The 24,571-nt window shown below is 42.3% G+C and overlaps 1 protein-coding gene across 7 annotated transcripts in view; it reads right to left on the bottom strand.

Moving 5' to 3' along the window:
- Positions 1 to 24,571, bottom strand: part of LOC139268010 (ceramide transfer protein) — a 188,789-nt gene that overhangs the window by 33,863 nt on the left and 130,355 nt on the right. For 5 of the 7 annotated variants that reach the window (XM_070886009.1, XM_070886003.1, XM_070885996.1 and 2 more), the window contains 3 exons: positions 23,888 to 23,974; positions 23,613 to 23,705; positions 20,495 to 20,569 (listed from right to left, as the gene is read on the bottom strand). In XM_070886009.1, the coding sequence (XP_070742110.1) occupies positions 20,495 to 20,569; positions 23,613 to 23,705; positions 23,888 to 23,974 (255 nt within the window). The remainder of the gene's footprint in view (positions 1 to 20,494; positions 20,570 to 23,612; positions 23,706 to 23,887; positions 23,975 to 24,571) is intronic. The other 2 variants (XM_070886026.1, XM_070886017.1) reach the window with 1 other exon arrangement.

Genomic DNA, 24,571 nt, shown 5'->3' on the forward strand with positions numbered 1-24,571 from the left:
AGTTATTGAAAGCAAACATGCAGGTGCAGCAAGCAGTTAGGAAGGCAAATGGTACGTTGACCTTCATTGCAAGAGGATTTGAGTACAGGAGCAAGGATGTCTTACTCCAGTTATACAGGGCCTTGAGACCACACCTGGAGTATTGTGTGGAGTTTTGGTCTCCTTACCCAAGAAAGGATATACTTGCCATAGAAGGAGTGCAGCGAAGGTTCACCAGACTGATTCCTGGGATGGCAGGACTGTCGTATGTGGAGAGATTGGGTCAACTAGGCCTGTATTCACTAGAATTTAGAAGAATGAGAGGGGATCTCATTGAAACGTATAAAATTTTGACTGGGTTGGATAGACTGGATGCGGAGAGGATGTTTCCCCTGGCTGGGAAGTCTAGAACAATGGGTCACAGTCTCAGGATACGGGGTAGGAAATTTAGGACCAAGATGAGGAGAAATCTTTTCACTCAGAGGGTGGTGAACCTGTGGAATTCTCTACCACAGAAGGCTGTGGAGGCCAAGTCACTGAATATATTTAAGGTGGAAATAGATAGATTTCTACACACAAAAGGCATCAAGGGATATGGGGAAAAAGCGGGAATATAGTGTTGAGATAGAGGATCAGCCGTGATCATATTGAATAGCAGGCTCGAAGGGCCGAATGGCCTACTTCTGCTCCTATTTTCTATGTTTCTAATCTACAAAAATCTTTTCATGGCCGAGGAGCTCTTTTACATTTCCACCTTCAGGGAAAAAGCTTCTCCATGAATCTCAGAGGAACCTATTGAAGGTGGACAGTAATGTTCAAAAGTGACTAACCCAGTAAAAGTCCCACTTGTCTGCAAAATACTACTGAGGAAGCGTTCGTCATTGCTGATACATTAAAAAACAGTAGCACTTTGAGACCTGATGATCATTCATGCCTCACTCTTTATCCAAGTATAGAGGGCTGAATTTTCACCACCATTCTGTACCGTGTTTTTGGCGTACATGGTTTTTTTTGGAGCAGACTAAAATCTGCAAGTTTCGCCAAAGTTTCTGCGCCATCCTAAACCATTTTGTCCGATTTTTTTTTTCTTTAAAGTTCCCAATTTTTGGATTTCAATGGGGGTGGAACCTGCCGGGTGCGCCATTTCTGGCCATTTAAGCGAGTTTGGCCTTACCTGAAGCTAAGAAAATCAGCGCAGAGAAGACGCCATTGTTTTAGCGGAACGGAAGACATGGCACCGGGAACCCTTTCGGCCCAGGATAGCAACGGCATCAGCACCTGGGGTGGGGGGCCTTTCGGCCCGATAGCAGCGGCACCGGCAGAGGGCCATTCGGCCCAGGATAGGAGCGACTTTCCAGCTTCAGCCCTTCAGTGCGTCCCTCGTTATGCTGGCAGCCTGTTTTTGGCGCAGACCTTAAGCTTCACCCACACAGTTTAAGAACAATCTGCGACGCTCCAAATTCTAACTTTATTCTGGCGAAACTGGGAACTTTTTTTTCGTGCAGTCGGCCACTAAAAATAATTCTAAAAGATTGGACGTAGCTCTACAACTGTGCCAAAAATCGGCCATGTGGAAAATTGGCCCCATAGTTTCTGCTGCAAAAGGATCTCTGGCCACTTATCTAAATTTACAATGTTGATAGGGACATGGGGCAAGCCTAATCCCTGGATTCGGGAGCTGCTAGAATCAGCGAAAGTTTGCAACTATTGACAACCATTTTCTGAAGGTGAACACTTTGGATACTGACATGAGGCTGATTGGGGGAACTTTGTGCTGAAAAGGTTACTTACAGCCACTAATCTCTCAGGGTACAGTAGCCGGTCATAGGCAGTCACTTGAAATTGAGGAAGACTTGCTTCCATTCAAAGTGAGTTCTTGGGTGACTGAACAGACCAATACGGGAATTACAGTCTCCGTCACAGGTGGGACAGTCATTGGTGGAAAGGGTGGATGGGGCATCTGGTTTGTCGCACGCTCCTTCCGCTGCCTGCGCTTGTTTTCTGCATGCTCTCGGCGACTAGGCTCGAGGTGCTCGGTGCCCTCCCAGATGCTCTTCCTCCAGAGGGCGGTCTTTGCCTGGGAGTCCCTGGCCATCGGTGGGGATATTGCATTTTATCAAGGAGACTTTGAGGATGTTTTAGAAACATTTCCTCTGCCCACCTGGGGCTCGCTTGCCTTGTAGGAGTTCCAAGTGGAGCGCTTGCTTTGGGAGTCTTGTGTCGGGCATGTGAACAATGTGGCACGCCCAACGGAGCTGGTCGAGTGTGGTCAGTGCTTCGATGCTGGGGATGTTGGCCTGATCGAGAACACTGACGTTGATGCATCTGTCCTCGCAGGGGATTTGCAGGATCTTGCGGAGACAGCGTTGGTGGTATTTCTCCAGCGATTTGAGGTGTTTGCTGTATATGGGCCACGTCTCTGAGCCATAAAGGAGGGCGGGTATCACTGCAGCCCTGTAGACCATAAGCTTGGTGGCAGATTTGAGGGCCTGATCTTTGAACACTCTCTTCCTCAGGTAGCCGAAGGCAGCGCTGGCCCACTGGAGGCGGTGTTGAATCTTGTCGTCGATGTCTGCCCTTGCTGATAATAGGCTCCGAGGTATGGGAAGTGGTCCACGTGTCCAGGGCTGCGCCGTGGATCTTGATGACTGGGGGGCAGTGCTATGTGGCAGGGTCAGACTGGTGGAGGACCTTCTTCTGACAGATGTTTAGTGTAAGGCCGATGCTTTCGTGTGCCTCGGTGAAGATGTTGTCGATGACTAGGAGTTCAGCCTCTGAATGCACGCAGACGCAAGCATCATCCGCGTACTGCAGTTCAACGACAGAGGATGGGACGGTCTTGGATCTGGCCTGGAGGCGACAAAGGTTAAACAGGTTCCCACTGGTTCTATAGTTTAATTCCACTCCAGCGGGGAGCTTGTTGAGTCTGAGGTGGAGCACTGCAGCGAGGAAGATCGAGTAGAGTGTTGGCACGATGACTCAGTCCTGCTTGACTCTAGTCCGGACGTTGACTGGGTCTGTGGTGGATCCATTGGTCAGGATCACAGCCTGCATGTCATCGTGGAGCAGGCGGAGGATGGCAACAGACTATGGCACTGAACTAGGAACCCAGATGTCATGAGTTCAAATTAATCAGTGGAATGTGTGAAACCGAATTCATTAAATTGGGTAAGCTGTAGGCTAGCACGAAAAAAACAGAAATTGTTGTAAAAATGCAATCAATTGCCTTTAGGGAATGGAACCTGCAACCTTACCCAGTTGGGCCGACGCATGAATTCGCTGAGAAATGGCAATAAATACAGCTTTTCCAGTGTTGTCGACATCCAAGAAAAATGTTTTTTGAATACTGTTTTCACGCAGTACTGGAGAATGTTTCAAGGCTCTACTTGTTTTACTTGAAATTGTGCAATCCTATTCAAATTGGTCCCCAAACATGACCTTTCTCTTAAAAGGTGGTTCTAATCATTTTGCATGAAGGTTTATGGGAAGTAAAGTTCTTGGCAAAAATGCTGCACTACTCTATGAATAGCAACAATTGCTGATTATTCCACTATTTTACCCTCTGTATTACATCATGCATGTGAACAAGGAAGTTGCCCAGATGTTATTGGGTACTTGGGCCACTATCACAATTTCCACCACTTGCTTAACCACATGGTTTTGGTAAATCTATCTTCTTATGGCATATATCTGGACTATGCATCTTCTTCCCTCAATGATCCATTTGTTTTTGTTGCAAATACAGGGGCTGTATGACAGATGGGAAAATTTACTGTACCATGTCCACATAGAAACATAAAAAATAGGTGCAGGAGTAGGCCATTCAGCCCTTCTAGCCTGCACCACCATTCAATGAGTTCATGGCTGAACATGCAACTTCAGTACCCCCTTCCTTCTTTCTCGCCATACCCCTTGATCCCCCGAGTAGTAAGGACTTCATCTAACTCCCTTTTGAATATATTTAGTGAATTGGCCTCAACTACTTTCTGTGGTAGAGAATTCCACAGGTTCACCACTCTCTGGGTGAAGAAGTTTCTCCTCATCTCGGTCCTAAATGGCTTATCCCTTACCCTCAGACTGTGACCACTGGTTCTGGACTTCCCCAACATTGGGAACATTCTTCCTGCATCTAACCTGTCTAAACCCGTCAGAATTGTAAACGTTTCTATGAGGTCCCCTCTCATTCTTCTGAACTCCAGTGAATACAAGCCCAGTTGATCCAGTCTTTCTTGATAGGTCAGTCCCACCATCCCGGGAATCAGTCTGGTGAATCTTCGCTGCACTCCCTCAATAGCAAGAATGTCCTTCCTCAAGTTAGGAGACCAAAACTGTACACAATACTCCAGGTGTGGCCTCACCAAGGCCCTGCCCCTGTACTCAAATCCCCTCGCTATGAAGGCCAACATGCCATCTGCTTTCTTAACTGCCTGCTGCACCTGCATGCCAACCTTCAATGACTGATGCACCATGACACCCAGGTCTCGTTGCACCTCCCCTTTTCCTAATCTGTCACCCACCATTCAGATAATAGTCTGTCTCTCTGTTTTTACCACCAAAGTGGATAACCTCACATTTATCCACATTATACTTCATCTGCCATGCATTTGCCCACTCACCTAACCTATCCAAGTCACTCTGCAGCCTCATAGCATCCTCCTCGCAGCTCACACTGCCACCCAACTTAGTGTCATCCGCAAATTTGGAGATACTCCATTTAATCCCCTCGTCTAAATCATTAATGTACAATGTAAACAGCTGGGGCCCCAGCATAGAACCTTGCGGTACCCCACTAGTCACTGCCTGCCATTCTGAAAAGTACCCATTTACTCCTACTCTTTGCTTCCTGTCTGACAACCAGTTCTCAATCCACGTCAGCACACTACCCCCAATCCCATGTGCTTTAACTTTGCACATTAATCTCTTGTGTGGGACCTTGTCGAAAGCCTTCTGAAAGTCCAAATATACCACATCAACTGGTTCTATTTTGTCCAATTTACTGGAAACATCCTCAAAAAATTCCAGAAACATAGAAACATAGAAAATAGGTGCAGGAGTAGGCCATTCGGCCCTTCTAGCCTGCACCGCCATTCAATGAGTTCATGGCTGAACATGCAACTTCAGTACCCCATTCCTGCTTTCTCACCATACCCCTCGATTCCCCTAGTAGTAAGGACTTCATCTAACTCCTTTTTGAATATATTTAGTGAATTGGCCTCAACTACTTTCTGTGGTAGAGAATTCCACAGGTTCACCACTCTCTGGGTGAAGAAATTCCTCCTCATTTCGGTCCTAAATGGCTTCCCCCTTATCCTTAGACTGTGTCCCCTGGTTCTGGACTTCCCCAACATTGGGAACATTCTTCCTGCATTTAAACGTTTCTATGAGGTCCCCTCTCATTCTTCTGAACTCCAGTGAATACAAGCCCAGTTGATCCAGTCTTTCTTGATAGGTCAGTCCCACCATCCCGGGAATCAGTCTGGTGAACCTTCGCTGCACTCCCTCAATAGCAAGAATGTCCTTCCTCAGGTTAGTAGACCAAAACTGTACACAATACTCACCAAGGCCCTGTACAATTGTAGCAACACCTCCCTGCCCTTGTACTCAAATCCCCTCGCTATGAAGGCCAACATGCCATTTGTTTTCTTAACCGCCTGCTGTACCTGTATGCCAACCTTCAATGACTGATGTACCATGACACCCAGGTCTCTTTGCACCTCCCCTTTTCCTAATCTGTCACCATTCAGATAATAGTCTGTCTCTCTGTTTTTACCACCAAAGTGGATAACCTCACATTTATCCACATTATACTTCATCTGCCATGCATTTGCCCACTCATCTAACCTATCCAAGTCGCTCTGCAGCCTCATAGAATCCTCCTTGCAGCTCACACTGCCACCCAACTTAGTGTCATCCGCAAATTTGGAGATACTACATTTAATCCCTTCGTCTAAATCATTAATGTACAGTGTAAACAGCTGGGGCCCCAGCACAGAACCTTGCGGTACCCCACTAGTCACTGCCTGCCATTCTGAAAAGTCCCCATTTACTCCTACTCTTTGCTTCCTGTCTGACAACCAGTTCTCAATCCATGTCAGCACACTACCCCCAATCCCATGTACTTTAACTTTGCACATTAATCTCTTGTGTGGGACCTTGTCGAAAGATTTGTCAAGCATGATTTCCCTTTCACAAATCTATGTTGACTTGGACCTATCATGTCACCATTTTCCAAATGCGCTGCTATGACATCCTTAATAATTGATTCCATCATTTTACCCACTACTGAGGTCAGGCTGACCGGTCTATAATTCCCTGTTTTTTCTCCCTCCTTTTTTAAAAAGTGGGGTTACATTGGCTACCCTCCACACGATAGGAACTGATCCAGAATCAATGGAATGTTGGAAAATGACTGTCAATGCATCCGCTATTTCCAAGGCCACCTCCTTAAGTACTCTGGGATGCAGTCCATCAGGCCCTGGGGATTTATCGGCCTTCAATCCCATCAATTTCCCCAACACAATTTCCCGACTAATAAGGATTTCCCTCAGTTCCTCCTCCTTACTAGACCCTCTGACCCCTTTTATATCCTGAAGGTTGTTTGTGTCCTCCTTAGTGAATACCAAACCAAAGTACTTGTTCAATTGGTCTGCCAATTCTTTGTTCCCGTTATGACTTCCCCTGATTCTGACTGCAGGGGACCTATGTTTGTCTTTACTAACCTTTTTCTCTTTACATACCGATAGAAACTTTTGCAATCCGCCTTAATGTTCCCTGCAAGCTTCTTCTCGTACTCCATTTTCCCTGCCCTAATCAAACCCTTTGTCCTCCTCTGCTGAGTTCTAAATTTCTCCCAGTCCCCGGGTTCGCTGCTATTTCTGGCCAATTTGTATGCCACTTCCTTGGCTTTAATACTATCCCTGATTTCCCTTGCTAGCCACGGTTGAGCCACCTTCCCTTTTTATTTTTACGCCAGACAGGAATGTACAATTGTTGTAGTTCATCCATGCGGTCTCTAAATGTCTGCCATTGCCCATCCACAGTCAACCCCTTAAGTATCATTTGCCAATCTATCCGAGCCAATTCACGCCTCATACCTTCAAAGTTACCCTTCTTTAAGTTCTGGACCATGGTCTCTGAATTAACTGTTTCATTCTCCATCCTAATGCAGAATTCCACCATATTATGGTCACTCTTCCCCAAGGGGCCTCGCACAACGAGATTGCTAATTAATCCTCTCTCATTACACAACACCCAGTCTAAGATGGCCTCCCCCCTAGTTGGTTCCTCGACATATTGGTCTAGAAAACCATCCCTTATGCACTCCAGGAAATCTTCCTCCACCGTATTGCTTCCAGTTTGGTTAGCCCAATCTGTGCATATTAAAGTCACCCATTATAACTGCTGCACTTTTATTGCATGCACCCCTAATTTCCTGTTTGATGCCCTCCCCAACATCACTACTACTGTTTGGAGGTCTGTACACAACTCCCACTAACGTTTTTTGCCCTTTGGTGTTCTGCAGCTCTACCCATATAGATTCCACATCATCCAAGCTAATGTTCTTCCTAACTATTGCCTTAATCTCCTCCTTAACCAGCAATGCTACCCCACCTCCTTTTCCTTTTATTCTATCCTTCCTGAATGTTGAATACCCCTGGATGTTGAGTTCCCAGCCCTGATCATCCTGGAGCCACGTCTCCGTAATCCCAATCACATCATATTTGTTAACATCTATTTGCACAGTTAATTCATCCACCTTATTGCGGATACTCCTTGCATTAAGACACACAGCCTTCAGGCTTGTTTTTTTAACACCCTTTGTCCTTTTAGAATTTTGCTGTACAGTGGCCCTTTTTGTTTTTTGCCTTGGGTTTCTCTGTCCTCCACTTTTCCTCATCTCCTTTCTGTCTTTTGCTTTTGCCTCCTTTTTGTCTCCCTCTGTCTCCCTGCATTGGTTCCCATCCCCCTGCCATATTAGTTTGACTCCTCCCCAACAGCACTTGCAAACACTCCCCCTAGGACATTGGTTCCGGTCCTGCCCAGGTGCAGACCGTCCAGTTTGTGCTGGTCCCACCTCCCCCAGAACCGGTTCCAATGCTCCAGGAATTTGAATCCCTCCCTGCTGCACCACTGCTCAAGCCACGTATTCATCTGCGCTATCCTGAGATTCCTACTCTGACTAGCACGTGGCACTGGTAGCAATCCCGAGATTACTACTTTTGAGGTCCTACTTTTTAAATTTAGCTCCTAGCTCCTTAAATTCGTTTCGTAGGACCTCATCCCTTTTTTTTTAAACCTATGTCGTTGGTACCAATGTGCACCACGACAACTGGCTGTTCTCCCTCCCTTTTCAGAATGTCCTGCACCCGCTCCGAGACACCCTTGACCCTTGCACCAGGGAGGCAACATACCATCCTGGAGTCTCGGTTGCGGCCGCAGATACGCCTATCTATTCCCCTCACCATTGAATCCCCTATCACTATCGCTCTCCCACTCTTTTTCCTGCCCTCCTGTGCAGCAGAGCCACCCACAGTGCCATGAACTTGGCTGCTGCTGCCCTCCCCTGATGAGTCATCCCCTCCCCCCAACAGTACTCAAAGCAGTGTATCTGTTTTGCAGGGGGATGACCACAGGGGACCCCTGCACTACCTTCCTTGCACTACTCTTCCTGCTGGTCTTCCATTCCCTATCTGGCTGTGGACCCTTCTCCTATGGAATATCATTGAGGAATCTGCGATAGTTTAAGTGAAAAGGGCTTTCTGTAGTATAGAGAAAAGTTAAATTCTTAGATGATCATTTTATTGATGCCAATATGGATAGTGGGAGATAAAAATGTGGGAAAACTTGAGGCAAATCAATACATCAAGTATGCAGTCACATCTTGAAGCTTCTGCGAGTTGTAAATACACAACTTGATTATGCCAGAGTGGGACCTCGTACATTAAGCTCCATGGGCTCCTCTCTAAAAAGTAAAGTTTTCCTCTGCCACATAAAAGTCTAATCGTCAATTGCATTAAGTAATTTGGTGCAGATGGTTTGGTACTTTTTATTAGAGCCTAAAGTGCTGATGCAACCTTTCACGACAGAATGAGACTAAGCTACAGGCAAAGAAAGATCTTACATGGCTGAGGAGATTAAATGAAAGTCCCTAAAATGCTTTAGAAGTGCATCTTTGGTAATCTACCCCTTTTTATTTTTTTGCAGGACTGTGCCTACAGAGCAGTTTAAATTCTAGGTTGATGGTTCCAGTTGCAGTATATACACTCCAGCTCTGGCTCAGTACTATGGATACCAGTGCAAAGCTAGCTGCAGGCACATTTTTCATAACTCCTTTAGACTGTGGTCAAGGTTACCAGAACAGGGAGACCGCATAATTTTCAACACCCCAGTGACTTTTGTCCAGGAGTGGAAGGATCATTCAGTTTGAGCTGCAGGAGGCCGAAAGTCCCTAGGATGTGGCTTCAAGCTCCACCTCAGGACTCGGAGCACATAATCTAATCTGACACTTCAGTATAGTATTGAAGGAGTGCTACATTGTCAGACGTACTGTCTTTTGGATGAGATGCTAAACCAAGTTCCCATCTGTCTATTCAAGTGTATGCAAAAGATCCCAGGCCTCTATGTGAAAATCAAGGGAGCTTTCATGGTGTCACGGCCAACGTTCATCTCAACCAAAACAGATAATCTGATAATTCGTCTCTGCTGTTTGTGGGACCTTGCTATGGATAAATTGGCTGCCACACCTGTCTACAAAACAAGTGGCTATACTTCAAAAGCAATACATTTTCTGATTAGACTACTTCAAAGCACTTAAGATGTGAAATGTGCTACCTAAAGGCAAGTTATTTTTATTTTGCTTCCTTAAGTATCAAATGAAATAATTCTACCTTTCAGCATTTTTGAATCTCACAGTAGGTGCTACTGCACAGCTTGGCACACACAGAGCAACTACAGGAACGTCAGTGTCTGTAGCCAAATTCAAAAGTTGAGAATGCAAAATATCTACCTATTAGAGTTATGTCGGAGCTGGGTGGGGGGGGTTCCAAGACACAAGGGAGACACTAGTATGAGTCAGTGTCAACGGTTTGAGTTGAGAAAATATTGCAGAAACTTGCTTTTCAACTGGAAAGGAGGCATCTGAACTTATGAAAATAGGAGATTGCTAATGGAATGAAAAAGGTCGATCTAGAAAATTAAACAGAGCTCAAAGTAATAAAAGGTAAATTTAGAACAGATACCAGGAACTGCTTCTTTACAAGAGAGTGATCAATGTATGGAAGACTTCCAGATAGTAGCAGAGGCAAAAACTCCTGAAAGCATTCAACAAACAACTGCATATTGCAATGGAGGGACTGCAGGAGCTTTCTCTCATGCCCTCACTTAAGCTGATCTTATAGTTAAACCAACCAACTTCGCTTTCTGGCCTCCAGTGCTAGCTGAAATTGTAAATGGTTCCCTCTCTACAGAACTGTCCCCGGCACTTTCAAAACAGTCATCATACCCCTCCTCAAAAACACACCCAAATACATGGTGTCCATCTTTACCACAATCCCATGCTTGAATCTCTCCAATCAAGTTTCCATCTGTACCACAGAACTGAAACAGCTCCGATTAAAATCACACAAGTGACATCCTCTCTGGCTGTGATGCATTGTTCCTCCGATCCACATCGACCTCTTTGCAGCCTTTGAGTCGAAAAACTATCCTGCTCAATGCTTCTCCTCCATTCTCCACATCAAAGGGACTGCCCTTGCATTGTTTCACTCTTATCTACCCAATCATAGCCAGAGCATCTCCATAATGGCTTCTCTTCTCACCCCTGCATGGTTACTTCTGGACCTATCCTATTCCTCATCTTCATGCTGCCCCCCTTGGTGACATCATCTGAATACTAGGTCAGCTTCTACTTACAAGCCAAGAAAACCCAGCTCTGCCACTTCAACATAGGATATACAACACAGAAACAGGCCATTCAGCCCAACCAGTCCATGCCGGTGTTAATGGCTCCAGTCGAGCCTCCTCCCATCTTTCTTGATCTAAATCTATCAGCATAATCCTCTATCCCCTTCTCCCTCATATGCTTGTCTTGCCTCCCCTTAAATACTATTCGCTTTAACCACTCCCTGTGGGAGCAAGTTTCACATTCTCACCACTCTTTGGGTAAAGAATTTTCTTATGAATTCCCTATTGGATTTCTTGGTAGCGATCTTATATTGATGGTCTTCAGTTATGCCCTTCCCCACAAATGAAAACATTCACCATCCACTCTATCAAAACCTTTTATAATTTTAAAGACCTCTATTAGGTCACCCCTCAGCCTTCTTTTTTCAAGATAAGCGATCAAGCCTGTTCATCCTTTCCTGATATGTATACCCTCACATTTCTGGTATCATCCTTCTAAATCTTCTCTGCACCCTCTCCAGTGCCTTTATATCCTTTTTATAATATGGTTTAGCATAACTTCCCTACTTTTCAATTCTATACTCTAGAAATAAACCAGAGCGCTTGGTTGGCTTTTTTTATGGCCTTGCTAACCTGTGCAGCAACTTTGTGATTTGTATATTTGTACTGAGATCCTTTTGTTCCTCTACCCCACCTAGACTCGCATCCTCCAAGTAATAAGTGACCTCCCTATTCTTTCTACCAAAATGTAATAGTTCACATTTATCTGTGCTGAACTTAATTTGCCAATTATATGCCCATTCTGCAATTTTATTGATGTCCTCCTGTAATTTGTTGCAGTCCTCAGTATTGACTATCCTCCCCCCAATTTGGTGTCATCCACAAATTTAGAAATTGTGTTTTTGATTCCAAAGTCTGAATCGTTAATATAAATTGTGAACAACAGTAGTCCCAGTACAGATCCTTGTGGCACACCACTACCAACCATCTGCCACTGTGAATAGCTACCTTTTATCCCTACTCTCTTTTCTGTCTTGAAGCCAGCCAGCAATCCATTGTTACTTGTCCCCTGACTCCGCATTTTCTGACCTTGTTCATCAGTCTATTATGGGATACCTTATTGAAGGCCTTTTGAAAATCTAGATAAATTATATCTACTGTATCATTGTCTACTCTGATAGCTCTTCAAAAAACTAAATGAGGTTGATCAAGCAAGACTTTCCCTTTTGTAATCCATGTGATTGTGATATTTTTGGTTTCTATTTTCTCCTTTAGTAAAGATTCCATTACTTTTCCTGCCACCGATGATAAGCTGACTGATCTATAGCTCCCTGGACATGTTCTGTCCCTCTTATTAAATATAGGTATTACATTAGCTATCCTCCAGCCCTCTGGCACTACACCTTTTTCTAATGAATCGTTAAATATGTGTAGTAATGCCTCTGATATCTCTTCCCTAGATCCTTTGAAAATGCATGCATGCAATCCATCCGGACCAGGGGTTTATTCCTCTTTGAGTTTCATTAGTTTATTTAATATATTCCCTCTTTTTATTTTAAATGTACTTCTTACTAATCTCATCATCCCATGTTCTATCTCCCTGGTAAATACAACCCCTTCACTGCCCCGTGTTGTCAGACTGCTTGTCCAGCATCCAATTTTGGATGAGCCTGAATTGTGAAGAGTGATGCCATCGTCTTTGGCCCCCACCACAAACTCCGTATTCATGCCACCGAATCAATACTCCTCTCTGGCCACTATCTCAGATTGAATTAAACTGTTCTCACCTCTACATCCTATTTAACCCCAAACTGCGCTTCTAACCCCATATCCTTCCACCTCTAAATCATCTGCCACTGCTCTAGCGTACATGCTTCTGAAACTCTCATCCATGCATTTAGCACCTTGAGACTTAACTATTCCGATGCTCTTACAGCTTTTCCCCCATCCTCCATGTTCTGTAAACTAAAGCTCAACCAAACATCCTGCTGCCCAAAACCTAACCCTCACTATCCCGGTCCTTGCTGACCTACAATGGGCTCCCATGACACCAATCCAATTTAAAATTCTCATGCTATTTTTTTTTTTTTTTTTAAATCCCTTCATACCTTGCCTCTCCATATCTCGAACCTCCCCCAGCTCTACAAATGCCTCCTGCCAGAACCAATGTTCCCTCTAATTTTTTTTGCCCGTTGTGGCCACAGTAACTTGCTGCACAGGCCATTCAAAATTCCACACATGCATGGTTTTTCTATTTAAAAGCCGTCTCACACTGGCTACGCAGGACCTGCAGAGCGCTGCACAGGGAACATTGCCCAGAACTCTCCGTTCCTCCTGTGTCATCTTGTGTTTCCCACACTTCATGTGCCTTCAGCCACCTAGACCCCACGCTCTGGAATTTTCTCACTAAAGACCATTGCCTCTTCACCTCCTTCATGCTGGTCTTTAAATCCCATTCCTTTGGCCGAGCTTTTGGTCATTCTTCCTTTGGCTCGGCATCTACTTTTTAAAATCTGTGGAGCACCTTGGTACATTTTCTATGTTAAGTTTTCTAAATTGGCGTATTTGGACTTCCAGAAGACATTTGCCACATAAAAGGTTACTGCACAAGATAAAAGTTTGCAGGATTGGGGGTAATATATTAGCATGGATAGAGGGTTGGCTAACTAAGAGAGTCGGGATAAATGGTTAATTCTCTGGTTGGCAACCAGTAACTAGTGGGGTGCCGCAGGGATCAGTGCTGGGACCCCAACTATTTACAATCTATATTAACGACTTGAAGGAAGGGACTGAGTGTAACAGACAAGTTTGCTGACGATACAAAAATGGGAGGTAAAGCAATGTGTGAGGAGGACACACAAAATCTGCAAAAGACATAGACAGGCTAAGTGAGTGGGCAAAAATTTGGCACATGGAGTATAATGTCGGAAAGTGTGAGGTCATGCACTTTGGCAGAAATAAAAATCAGAGTAAGTTATTATTTAAATGGAGAAAGATTGCAAAGTGCCACAGTACAGCGGGACCTGGGGGCTACTTGTGCATGAAACACAAAAGGATAGTATGCAGGTACAGCAAGAGATCAAGAAGGCCAATAGTATCTTGGCCTTTATTGTAAAGGGGATGGAGTATAAAAAGCAGGGAAGTCTTGCTACAGCTATATATGATATTGGTGAGGCCACACCTGGAATACTGCATGCAGTTTTGGTTTCCATATTTAAGAAAGGATATACTTGCTTTGGAGGCAGTTCAGAGAAGGTTCACTAGGTTGATTCCGGGGATGAGGGGGTTGACTTATGAGGAAAGGTTGAGTAGGTTGGGCCTCTACTCATTAGAGTTCAGAAGAATGAGAGGTGATCTTATTGAAACGTATAAGATTATGAGAGGGCTTGAAAAAGGTGGATGCAGAGACGATGTTTCCACTGATGGGGGAGACTCGAACTAGAGGGCATAATCTTAAAATAAGGGGCCGCCCATTTAAAACAGAGATGAGGAGGAATTTCTTCTCTGAGGGTTGTAAATCTGTGGAATTTGCTGCCTCAGAGAGCTGTGGAAGTTGGGACATTGAATAAATTTAAGACAGAAATAGACAAGTTTCTTAACGATAAGGGGATAAAGGGTTATGGGGAGCGGGCAGGGAAATGGAGCTGAGTCCATGATCAGATCAGCCATGATCTTATTGAATGGCAGAACAGGCTCGAGGGGCCATATGGCCTACTCCTGTTCCTATTTCTTATGTAAATACAATAGTTGTTTTTGTGGTTTCTGGATGGATGAATTCAGATGGAAAAATTGCCTTCCCTTTTCCTATCTTGTGAGTACCTGCCAAAGTCCCAGGGCTGAGGCGAGCCAGAGTTCCTTCTCATCATAATCCAGCATCAGGCTTAGTTACGACCAACAAAATTACTATCTCAATGTGACAGGACGAAGCTGAGTTTCAACCACCTATCTTAGCTATTCTTAAATGTTGACATGGGCTCTGCTTCAATCACTAATTCTGGTTTGATAAAAGCTGTCTTCTGTGCAGTGTACTGTGTCGGAAGGAAACTGTCAAAAGAAAAACTGTCCAAGTTTGCAATTGGAGAAAGGTGGTGGGAGAAAACCATGTGTGAAGGGCAAACTAAATTTAAAGATCGGGGGTAAATCTTATTTTATTCCTTCCTTTATCCTCTATGAGCGGCAAGAGATCATGGCGGAGGTGCGGCGAATGAGGTTACGGAGCCCAGAAGAGCCAAGGGCCCAGGGGTAGCACGGGCCAGCCCACACTGTGATATGTGCGTGCACTAGGTCCGTGCAGCAGAGCAAGTCTCCAGGCGTCCTGGTTAATCCTTGCCACTGAATAAAGGTCTAGCTCTGTCAAGCCCGTGTGGTGACTGATGTGCAACGTTCACCACACGTTTAAAAAAAAAAAAATCCATGCACAGGCATCTTCCACCCCCTCAATTGGAGTTCAGGACTGGAACATCAGGTCCTTCATTGAAACATCTGTAAACTCGTGTGGAAGCAAATCATCCTCATTCGAGGGGCTGCCTATGATGCTGATGCTTTAGGACTTTTATAGCAGTGCCAAACAAATTGAGTTTGGTTGATTTTGATTTTAACCTATCTAAAAAACGGACCAATTTGCTGAAAGGCAACATTTCTAGATGATGAGAGTGTTGAGTAAAAAATGTCCACATAACCCCAAGGCAATAATGAGAGATACTTTAGTAAAACAGACTTTCATTATTTTATGAACTGGCCCACCCATTCTGAAACTCACTGCTGGTAACTGAGTGAAGTATCTAGATTTATAAAGCACTAGTACATGTCAGAGGTCTTCATTTTCAAAAAAGGCGACGCAATAAAATCTACATGTATTCAGTAGCAATAAGCATTTGGAAGTCTGTAGCGGTCACTAGGTCTGCTGTGCGATCTGATAATGAAGTTCTAGCTGTAAAGTATTGATCACAAATTGGTGCAAATAAGGACAGCAATTCACCTTACAATCTCCTCTCATCACAATAGTCCTCCTATCACAACATCCAACTGCCTTTCACCTCTATTATCACACATGGAAGTCCATTCACTTTATTCATCACTCTGAAGAATATCCCAGAATCAGTCCTAAATTTACCTTTTACAAATTTGAACCTGTGCGCCTTACTTGTCTGTCACTATTTAATTTGAAGTAGCATCCCAACACCATCAACTTTCACTTGTTGTTGCATGGCTTTATTAAAAGTAATTTGTCAAAAATCTATTCACATTGAATATATAATACACCAGGATTTGTTGATGAAACATCAGCATTGGCACCTGCAACGTTCCAAGTGCTGAAACCAGGTCAGGAAAGGGCATTGCTGCATCAGTGGCAGAATTCTGCTCTCGTATTTAAAAAAGACCAAATCTACAGTAAACTACCTGAAATTCAAGAAGGAAATGAACTAGTGAGTGGGTTACGTTGAATCATAAACTTGACAAGGCATTTGGTACTGTGCTTGCATTATTACATATTATGGCTTCAAATCTCTTCCACCTCCAAAAGGAAATCTGTTTTGTCCAAGAGGCAAATTGCCTATTACATTTAGAGTAGGCCACCCCTTACTTCCTGCATGTCATTTTACAAGTTGGTGATGTGCAACATATGGCATTTTTTCCAACCGGTTTCCCAAAGGGGTTTCTTTGCATGTAAATGCTCCACAGCTTCTACAAAGATGCTGAAGATAATCAGTGGTGCCAAATGTGCTTATGGGATAAGAGCTCAAGATTAATAATACAAATTAAAATGTGCAAAATAACATTCAGCAGTGGGAATGCATCCAACAATAAACCATCCAAGGAAGCACCTATGAGCTGCGGACTTTAAAAGCAACTATTCTTGCAGGAGTAGCACTTGTTAACATTGATGTTTTGAGATGACAGCAGCTTGGTTACAGAATCCTACACTTCCTCTTTGATCATGCAAGATAATGGAGCTCATCCTTGAATGGTGCTTTTAAATGCATCAATATCAAACACATTTTATGGCCTGGATTTTGCATAGATAACAACAGTGAGGCTATTTATAACTATGTAAATTGGATGGTGTCTGAAGGCAATTTCCAGATTTCCGCTTGTGCAGTCATCATCCTCTTCCACAGCTGCGCTGCAGCAGTCATCAACAGACTTGGCGTGAAGTTGGGGTTATTGCCCATTAAAGATGCCAGAAAAAGTTACGGTTGTGCATTCAGGAGTAAATGAATTTATAACGGTGTGGTAAGTGATAATAACTGCCAAACAGTCTCTCTGGCCCTGAAAATTAAATGGTGTGTGTGGAATCTCATGCCTTCAGGAGTTAGAGTGTTAAAGATTTTTTTTTAATGTTAAATTGTTATTTTTTCTGTCTGTCTTTTAGCTCGCTCTCTTTCAATCCCATTTGTCATTCCCAATCTTTATTTCACTTTCTGGATGGGAATTAAATCTAATTTATACTTTCTGCTTTATACTTCTTTAGACTGCGTGTCTCAGTGGGGATTCTTCTATCTTATTGATGGAAGAGCCCCGCTATTTCTTGCTTTACTTAGACACCACAGATACCCTGTAGGGGGTGCTGCGTTCAATCAGATGCCAGATTGGAGCAAGTCTCCATTCAAAAGCCCACAAAAACTTTGTGGGCTGCTGTCAGTAAGGTGAATGGTGAGCGCCACTCCTTTGCTGCTGATCACAAAATCCAGGCCAATGTTCTTCTGTGGTAGACAGATCTTTGTTTGGTCTGGAGACTCTGCATTTTAGACTTGCACTGAAGGTTTAAATGTGAAATCTTAGGTCCTGGAGAGTGGAAATGCTTCAAGAGAATCCATCCAATCTTTAACTAAAAATCTCTTAACGAATCTACAAAATTTGAAGCGCAAGTGAAGACCAATCTGGTAAAGCTTATTTTGAATAAGAGACAGTCTGTTTCGATGAGGAGATTAATAACGGTCAAGATAGTGACACAGCCAAAGCTTCAGAAGCTAGAAGTAACCAGTTTCAGCAGATTCTCCGAGAACATTTCCTCCTCGAAAGCTGCAATACTGTTGCCAAAAATAGGGGGGAAAAAGGAAGCAATGAATGGTCCCCATACAGTATGGAAATGAGAGAAGATTAAGGTTACAACTGGGAAGTAAAATTTAAAACTATTTTCTCCTGGCTGGATGCCTGGCCTATCACAAGGTATGTTGAGTGTAAGTGAGCAAGGAAGAATTGAGTTACTTGACAGGAGGCTATCAAGAGTGTGTACAACACTTTTCAAATTCTTTGCTTTTCAAAATATATATTTTTTCATTTACACAAATGATTGAGCAGCTACACATCCAAGATTCCCCATATTAAATTCTTCAAAACAAAGCTGAATATTCCAAGGTTGCCCAATAACATGTAGCAAGAGAAAAAGCTTTCAGTAACAAAATAGTACGGTTTGTTATTCAATGTCCTAACTACTAAAGTGAATAAGGAAATGGCAAAGTTCGACATTGATTTGAAGCACACTGAATCTGGAAGACTTCAAAGAACTTCCCGATCAGCTATTGTTTAATGTAAGTAGCCATCGTATAAAGTTTAACATTGTGTAACATGTACAGAATGTACTGCTCCATTGAAAAAAGATTCAAGAGGCCTTACTATCTACTTGGAGCATTAATGGGTTTTCAGGCCTGAGTGCATTAAATGGCTGGCTGCAATAGTGAAAGAATATGGTTAAGCTTAAAAAAAGCTATTTGATACTTGACAATATAAATTTTGGGGGCAGTTTGATGTACAATCAAGTAACGAATGGTGTATATGTAACATACAATTACTTGGCAATTCTTTAATCCTATTGTTGACATGCATTATTCCAGTTTAGAACAGCAGTAGTATGAGATAGGGAAAAGAATACGCGCTTTCAGTATATTATCACTGGTAAAACTGGGGATTGGTGTAAAGGGGTTTGAGAACTGACTGCAGGATTTTTGTGCTCAATTTTTGTAAAATACCAGCAAAAATAAACTTTTAATCAATTTATAAACAAATCATGAAAATTCAAATCTCACTGACACTAAGAATATGGATGTTCCCTAACTACATCATTCCAACATACCTGCTGCCCAGGAAAATGTATAAATACTACTGGAAAATAGGAAAAACAAACTTTTAAATTCTTAAAACTGATGGCACATAAAAAAAAACCTCTTAATGTATTGAGTTCTGAAACTGCTAGCGGATATAATGGTCCATTTAAATGTAAATGTACAGTTTAAATTGTAGTCTTCAATCGCCTCTACTCACTTTTCTCAGGCTAATTAATGTCAGGCAATTTTACTAGTTTTCCTCTGGAAAATTGGCAACAATGGGGCAACCAGAGCCCCAGAGTCTGAAATGCATGATTCTGTCGAGAGTATGCGACAACACGAGTCTGCAGTATTTATCAAAAACTCTCATAGGAGACAACAGGGTAAAGCCACAAAGCATTGGCAAGATGACAAGTTCAAATTTAATCATGGGTCTTTGGCTAGATAACAACTACCATTATATTTGTCAAATAAAATGTCAGCACTATGTCTAGGACCTCAGGACTTCTCCTGGAAAGGTAAACCAGTTCCCTTCATCAACACCCTCAAAAGAACAAAGTTCAACCGGTGCTCTGTTCTGGGCTCAGTTAGTGCTCCACCTCTCTCTCAATATTGAGCGACCGTAAGATTATTGAAGACCACAGTCCTAATTCACCTTGGTCAGAAAGTCTAGAATTAGATAAAATTATTAAAGCTGGGGGAGGGGAGGGGGGCGTTAGAAAGAGACCACAGAAGTAAAAACAAAAATCAAAAGTATTGAGAGCATCAAGAACTTCTTCTACATTACTGTAAGACATGCCTTCCAGTGACAACGGGGGGGAAAAAACTGTGGGCCTGCCTCTAAGTTAGGCAGTGATGATTCTAATCAGTAAAAAATATCTGATAGCAATTGGGACAATCTGCCTCGGTGAATTTCCCTCTCCTCCCACATGAAGATGAAGCAAATTTCCAATTGCACTTAGAAGTTAAACTACTAAGAAAAAACAACAGGTTAAAAGATCCAGTTGCAGTGGTTAAATTTCCAATCTTAAAAAAAATTCAGCGAGTCATGTATAAATGAGTTTAAAGACTTTCAGAACATGCGCATTAGCAATGGCAGGTTTAAGGTTTGGCATGCTGTTATGAATATATGTAACTACAGCAGTGATGCTTGGATTAACCTATTCCATGGGATAGAAGTCTTAACAGCATACAATTTTATTACACGTGGTTACATTTTATTCTATAGATCACCAAGAGCTGATCTTTAATTTGGTCCCTTCATTTTTTTTCAACAGTTTTGATATTCAATGGTATAAAATTTAATGAAGAAATTCTACACATTTGTTTACTGCAGTTTAAAAAAAAAATGAAGTTCACTACAACAACAGCAATTTTAAAATACTTTAGCAATTAAAAAAATATTTCAGCAAAAATCTGCCCTGCAGCTGATCCACTGACTTAGCTCAGGGAATAAGTTATGTTCAACAAACATCAACAACCATTATGAAGAGAAGAGATGCAAACCCAGGTGAAGTAGTCAAGAGAAGTGAGCTGCAGAGATGGACCACTCTGAGTTCGTACAGTACCTGGATGCTGAATCTGTGATCATCTGAGGCACTGACTAGATCAATGGAAGACATGGAGGAAGAGCGACTAAAGGGCTACCACAGAGACAGACAAAGAAAAACCCAGTTCAGAACAAAGGCACAACAAGGCAATCAAACATTAACCTTCCCCACAAAAAATGTGTATTACAAGAGCAAATAAGCTTTAAAGAAATGAGCACAGCCGCAATGATATCATGCAACTATGTACTGTACTCCACTGCATGGAACCCTAAAAAGGCAATTCTAGAAAAATAGCCACAATCAGTTGCAAGTTTATGATGCATTTGCTTCGAAGTACATATCACAACTAGTGCCTAGATTTTAAAAAGATTGTGATGTACATAAAATGATACAATGGTATATAAGCCATTAAAGCACAAATATAATGTTTATACACCACAATATTTCTGTCCCAAATACTTCTGATATTGGAATAAAATACTGGTTATTGTAATCTCATGTAATCCACAAAATCATTATGCAATGCTTTCTTTTAAATAAACAAACCTATTTTTAGAATTTGATAGATTTTAAGTTACTAACTGATAACACTCCAGATAAATGCAGTGAAAATGACAAGATGTCATGTAATGTTCCTTTGGATACAAATAAAATAGTTTGTCAATTCTATCAAGGGTTATGGCGAGAAAGCAGGAAGGGGGTACTGAAGTTTCATGTTCAGCCATGAACTCATTGAATGGCGGTGCAGGCTAGAAGGGCTGAATGGCCTGCTCCTGCACCTATTTTCTATGTTTCTATGTAAAAATAAACGATTTAAAACATTGCAGTGGTCCCAAACTGGCTTTCTAAATATGCACCAATTCTTTCCCAGCTTCAAAACGCAAATTCAAATGGATTTCATTATTTAGAAAACTGTTTCATGGAAATAGATCACAAAAAAAAACCTGACTAAAGGCGGATAAAGTCCCCCGGAGCTGATGGCTTGCAAACTAGGGTCCTAAAAGAAGTGGCTGCAGAAATAGTGGATACATTGGTTGTAATACCAAAATTCCCTGGGTTCTAGGGGGGGGGGGGGGGTCCCAGCAGATGGGAAAACCGCAAATGTAACACTCCTATTTAAAAAAGGAGGCAGACAGAAAGCAGGAAACTATAAACCGGTTAGCCTAACATCTGTCGTTGGGAAGATGCTAGAGTCCATAAGGAAGCAGTAGCAGGACATTTGGAAAAGCATGCTTCAATCAAGCAGAGTCAGCATGGTTTTATGAAAGGGAAATCATGTTTGACAAATTTTCTGGAGTTCTTTGAGGATGTAACGAGCAGGGTGGATAAGGGGGAACCAGTGGATGTGGTGTATTTGGATTTCTAGAAGGCATTCGATAAGGTGCCACATAAAAAGTTACTGCACAAGATAAAAGTTCGCCTAGTTGGGGATAATGTATTAGCATAAAGAATTGGCTAACTAACAGAAAACAGGGAGTCGGGATAAACAAGTCATAGTCCGGTGGGCAAACAGTAACTAGTGGGGTGCCGCAGTGATCGGTGCTGGGGCCTCAACTATTTACAATCTATATTAATGACTTGGATGAAGGGACCGAGTGTAATGTAGCCAAGTTTGCTGATGATACAAAAATGGGTGGAAAAGCAAATTGTGAGGACACAAAAAATCTGCAAAGCGATATAGACAGGCTAAGTGAGTGGGCAAAAATTTGGCAGATCGAGTTCAATGTGGGAAAATGTGAAAATTTGGCAGAAAAATAGAAAAGCAAATTATAATTTAAATGGAGAAAAATTGCAAAGTGCTGCAGTACAGAGGGACCTGGGGGTCCTTGTGCATGAAACACAAAAGGTACAGAAAATAATCAGGAAGGCAAATGTAATGCTGGCCTTTATTGCAAGGGGGATAGAGTATAAAAGCAGAGAAGTCCTGCCACAACTGTACAGGGTATTGGTGAGGCCACACCTAGAGTACTGCGTACAGATTTGGTCTTCGTATTTGAGGAAGGATATACCTGCATTGGAGGTTGTTAAGAGAAGGTTCACTAGGTTGATTCCGGAGATGAGGGAGTTGTCTTATGAAGATAGGTTCAGCTTATACTCATTGGAGTTCAGATGAGAGGTGATCTTATCGAAACATATAAGATAATGCGAGGGCTCGATAAGGTGGATGCAGAGAGGATATTTCCACTCAGAGGGGAAACTAAAACTCGGGGGCAGAATCTCAGAATAAGGGGCCGCCCATTTAAAACTGAGATGAGGAGGAATTTCTTCTCAGAGGATTGTAAATCTGTGGAATTTTCTGGCCCAGAGAGCTGTAGAGGCTGGATCATTGAATATATTTTAGGCGGAGATAGACAGAATTTTGAGTGATAAGGCAATAAAGGGTTATGGGGAGCGGGCAGGGAAGTGGAACCGAGTCCATGATCAGATCAGCCATGATCTTATTAAATGGCAGAGCAGGCTCGAAGGGTCAAATTGCCTACACCTGGCTCCTATTTCTTGTGCTCACGAGATTTCACTGTGCAGTGAAAACTACAGTAAATTCCTGATGGCATTTTGATCAACAGAAGGTAGTTGAGAAAAACAAAATCTGCAATAAGTTTAAAAAGCCCTTATTTTTACACATTAATTGAACAAACAAAATAGTCAATGATTCGCATGAAAGACCAATTTATACATCATGCACCGAGACCATTGAATTTTGGATCACATCACCCGTGAAACGGGTGTTTCAGGCTTTCCCATCACATCCTGTTTATTCTATGGACACTGAATTTCAAAGTCTCTCTTTTCCCCTTTCCCTTGTTGATACTTCACACCAGAGGGGGAAATCTTGTTACTTGTGTGAAAGTATCAACTAACCAACACTACCACAAGCAGTGCTTCAGTGACATCACAGGATGAATCGGCAACCAACTGGAGTGCAGATCCTCGCATTGCATTCTCCATAGGAACTGCCGATTTGAGCCTTCTACAACAAAAAGTTTACAACAATTAAATATTTTTTTAAACATCAACATTTATTTATAAAATAGAATCACGTCATAGTGGTGTCAGAGGATTTTGCTAGCAAAATACACTCAAATGCCACTACTAAAGCAATATCCTATGGATCAATAAAAAGATCAGGTCACCATACCTGTTTGGCAAATCTGTGGGTACCAACTGCCGAGAAGGAATCACCGAAAGGCACAGCAGCTGACCAATGAATTCTTGACTTCTCTGTGTGAGACTAAAAATTAAAATGATTACAGCACTCAATTACAAAAACAGTACAATTGATTACTCCATATGACTGATTCTGTTAAAAGCAAAAAGAGCCCTTCCAAAAAGGTTTACTGATTGCAATAGGTTGATTGGATTGCATAAAACATTAATTTAACAATTTATTTAGAACTGCAAGGAAGAAAATACCTGTTCTTCAATTTTATCTTGTCTGTCAAGAGCAGCTTCAACAGCATCAAAGAATTCTTCCTCATTTATCAAACTATTTGGACCTTCCTAATAAAATAAAGCATTCCAACAAAAGAAAATGAGCTCCAAAATAGGACTTGTAATTGTACAGCACCTCATCACATCTCAGAAATGCTTCAAAGTACTTCACGTACAATGAATTGCTTTAAAATACAGTGTATAATATAGTGTAATATATTATACCGTGACTAATATGGGGAAAAGTGGCAGCTATTTTACACACCAAAATCCCACAAACAGCAAAACAATCAAAAAGTTAATCCATGTTAGTACTGCTGGTTGAGACCAGTCAAGACTTCAGGAGAGCTCTTCTTCAAACTGCATCATGGGATCTTTAATGGTCACCTGTGTCACCAGAACAGGCAGACATGTGCCTCAATGTTAGATGATATTCTTCGGATAACGCATTATGAAAATGCAACATTCCATCAGTAATATACGATCAGCCAGGATTTATACATTGTATCACCGTGCTATTATCAGCTCACACTTGCAGCAACTTTGTGCAAAAAACTTTGAGCTTAGGGGGTGAAAGAATAAGTCAAACAGGGCACGTCGTGGGATGCCCTGCTCCAGCAATTCTGGGCCATTATATTCGATATTAGTATTTTTTTAAATGGTAAT

The sequence above is a fragment of the Pristiophorus japonicus genome, chromosome 1 (genome assembly GCF_044704955.1).
Source record: "Pristiophorus japonicus isolate sPriJap1 chromosome 1, sPriJap1.hap1, whole genome shotgun sequence".
Taxonomy (NCBI): Eukaryota; Metazoa; Chordata; class Chondrichthyes; family Pristiophoridae; genus Pristiophorus; species Pristiophorus japonicus.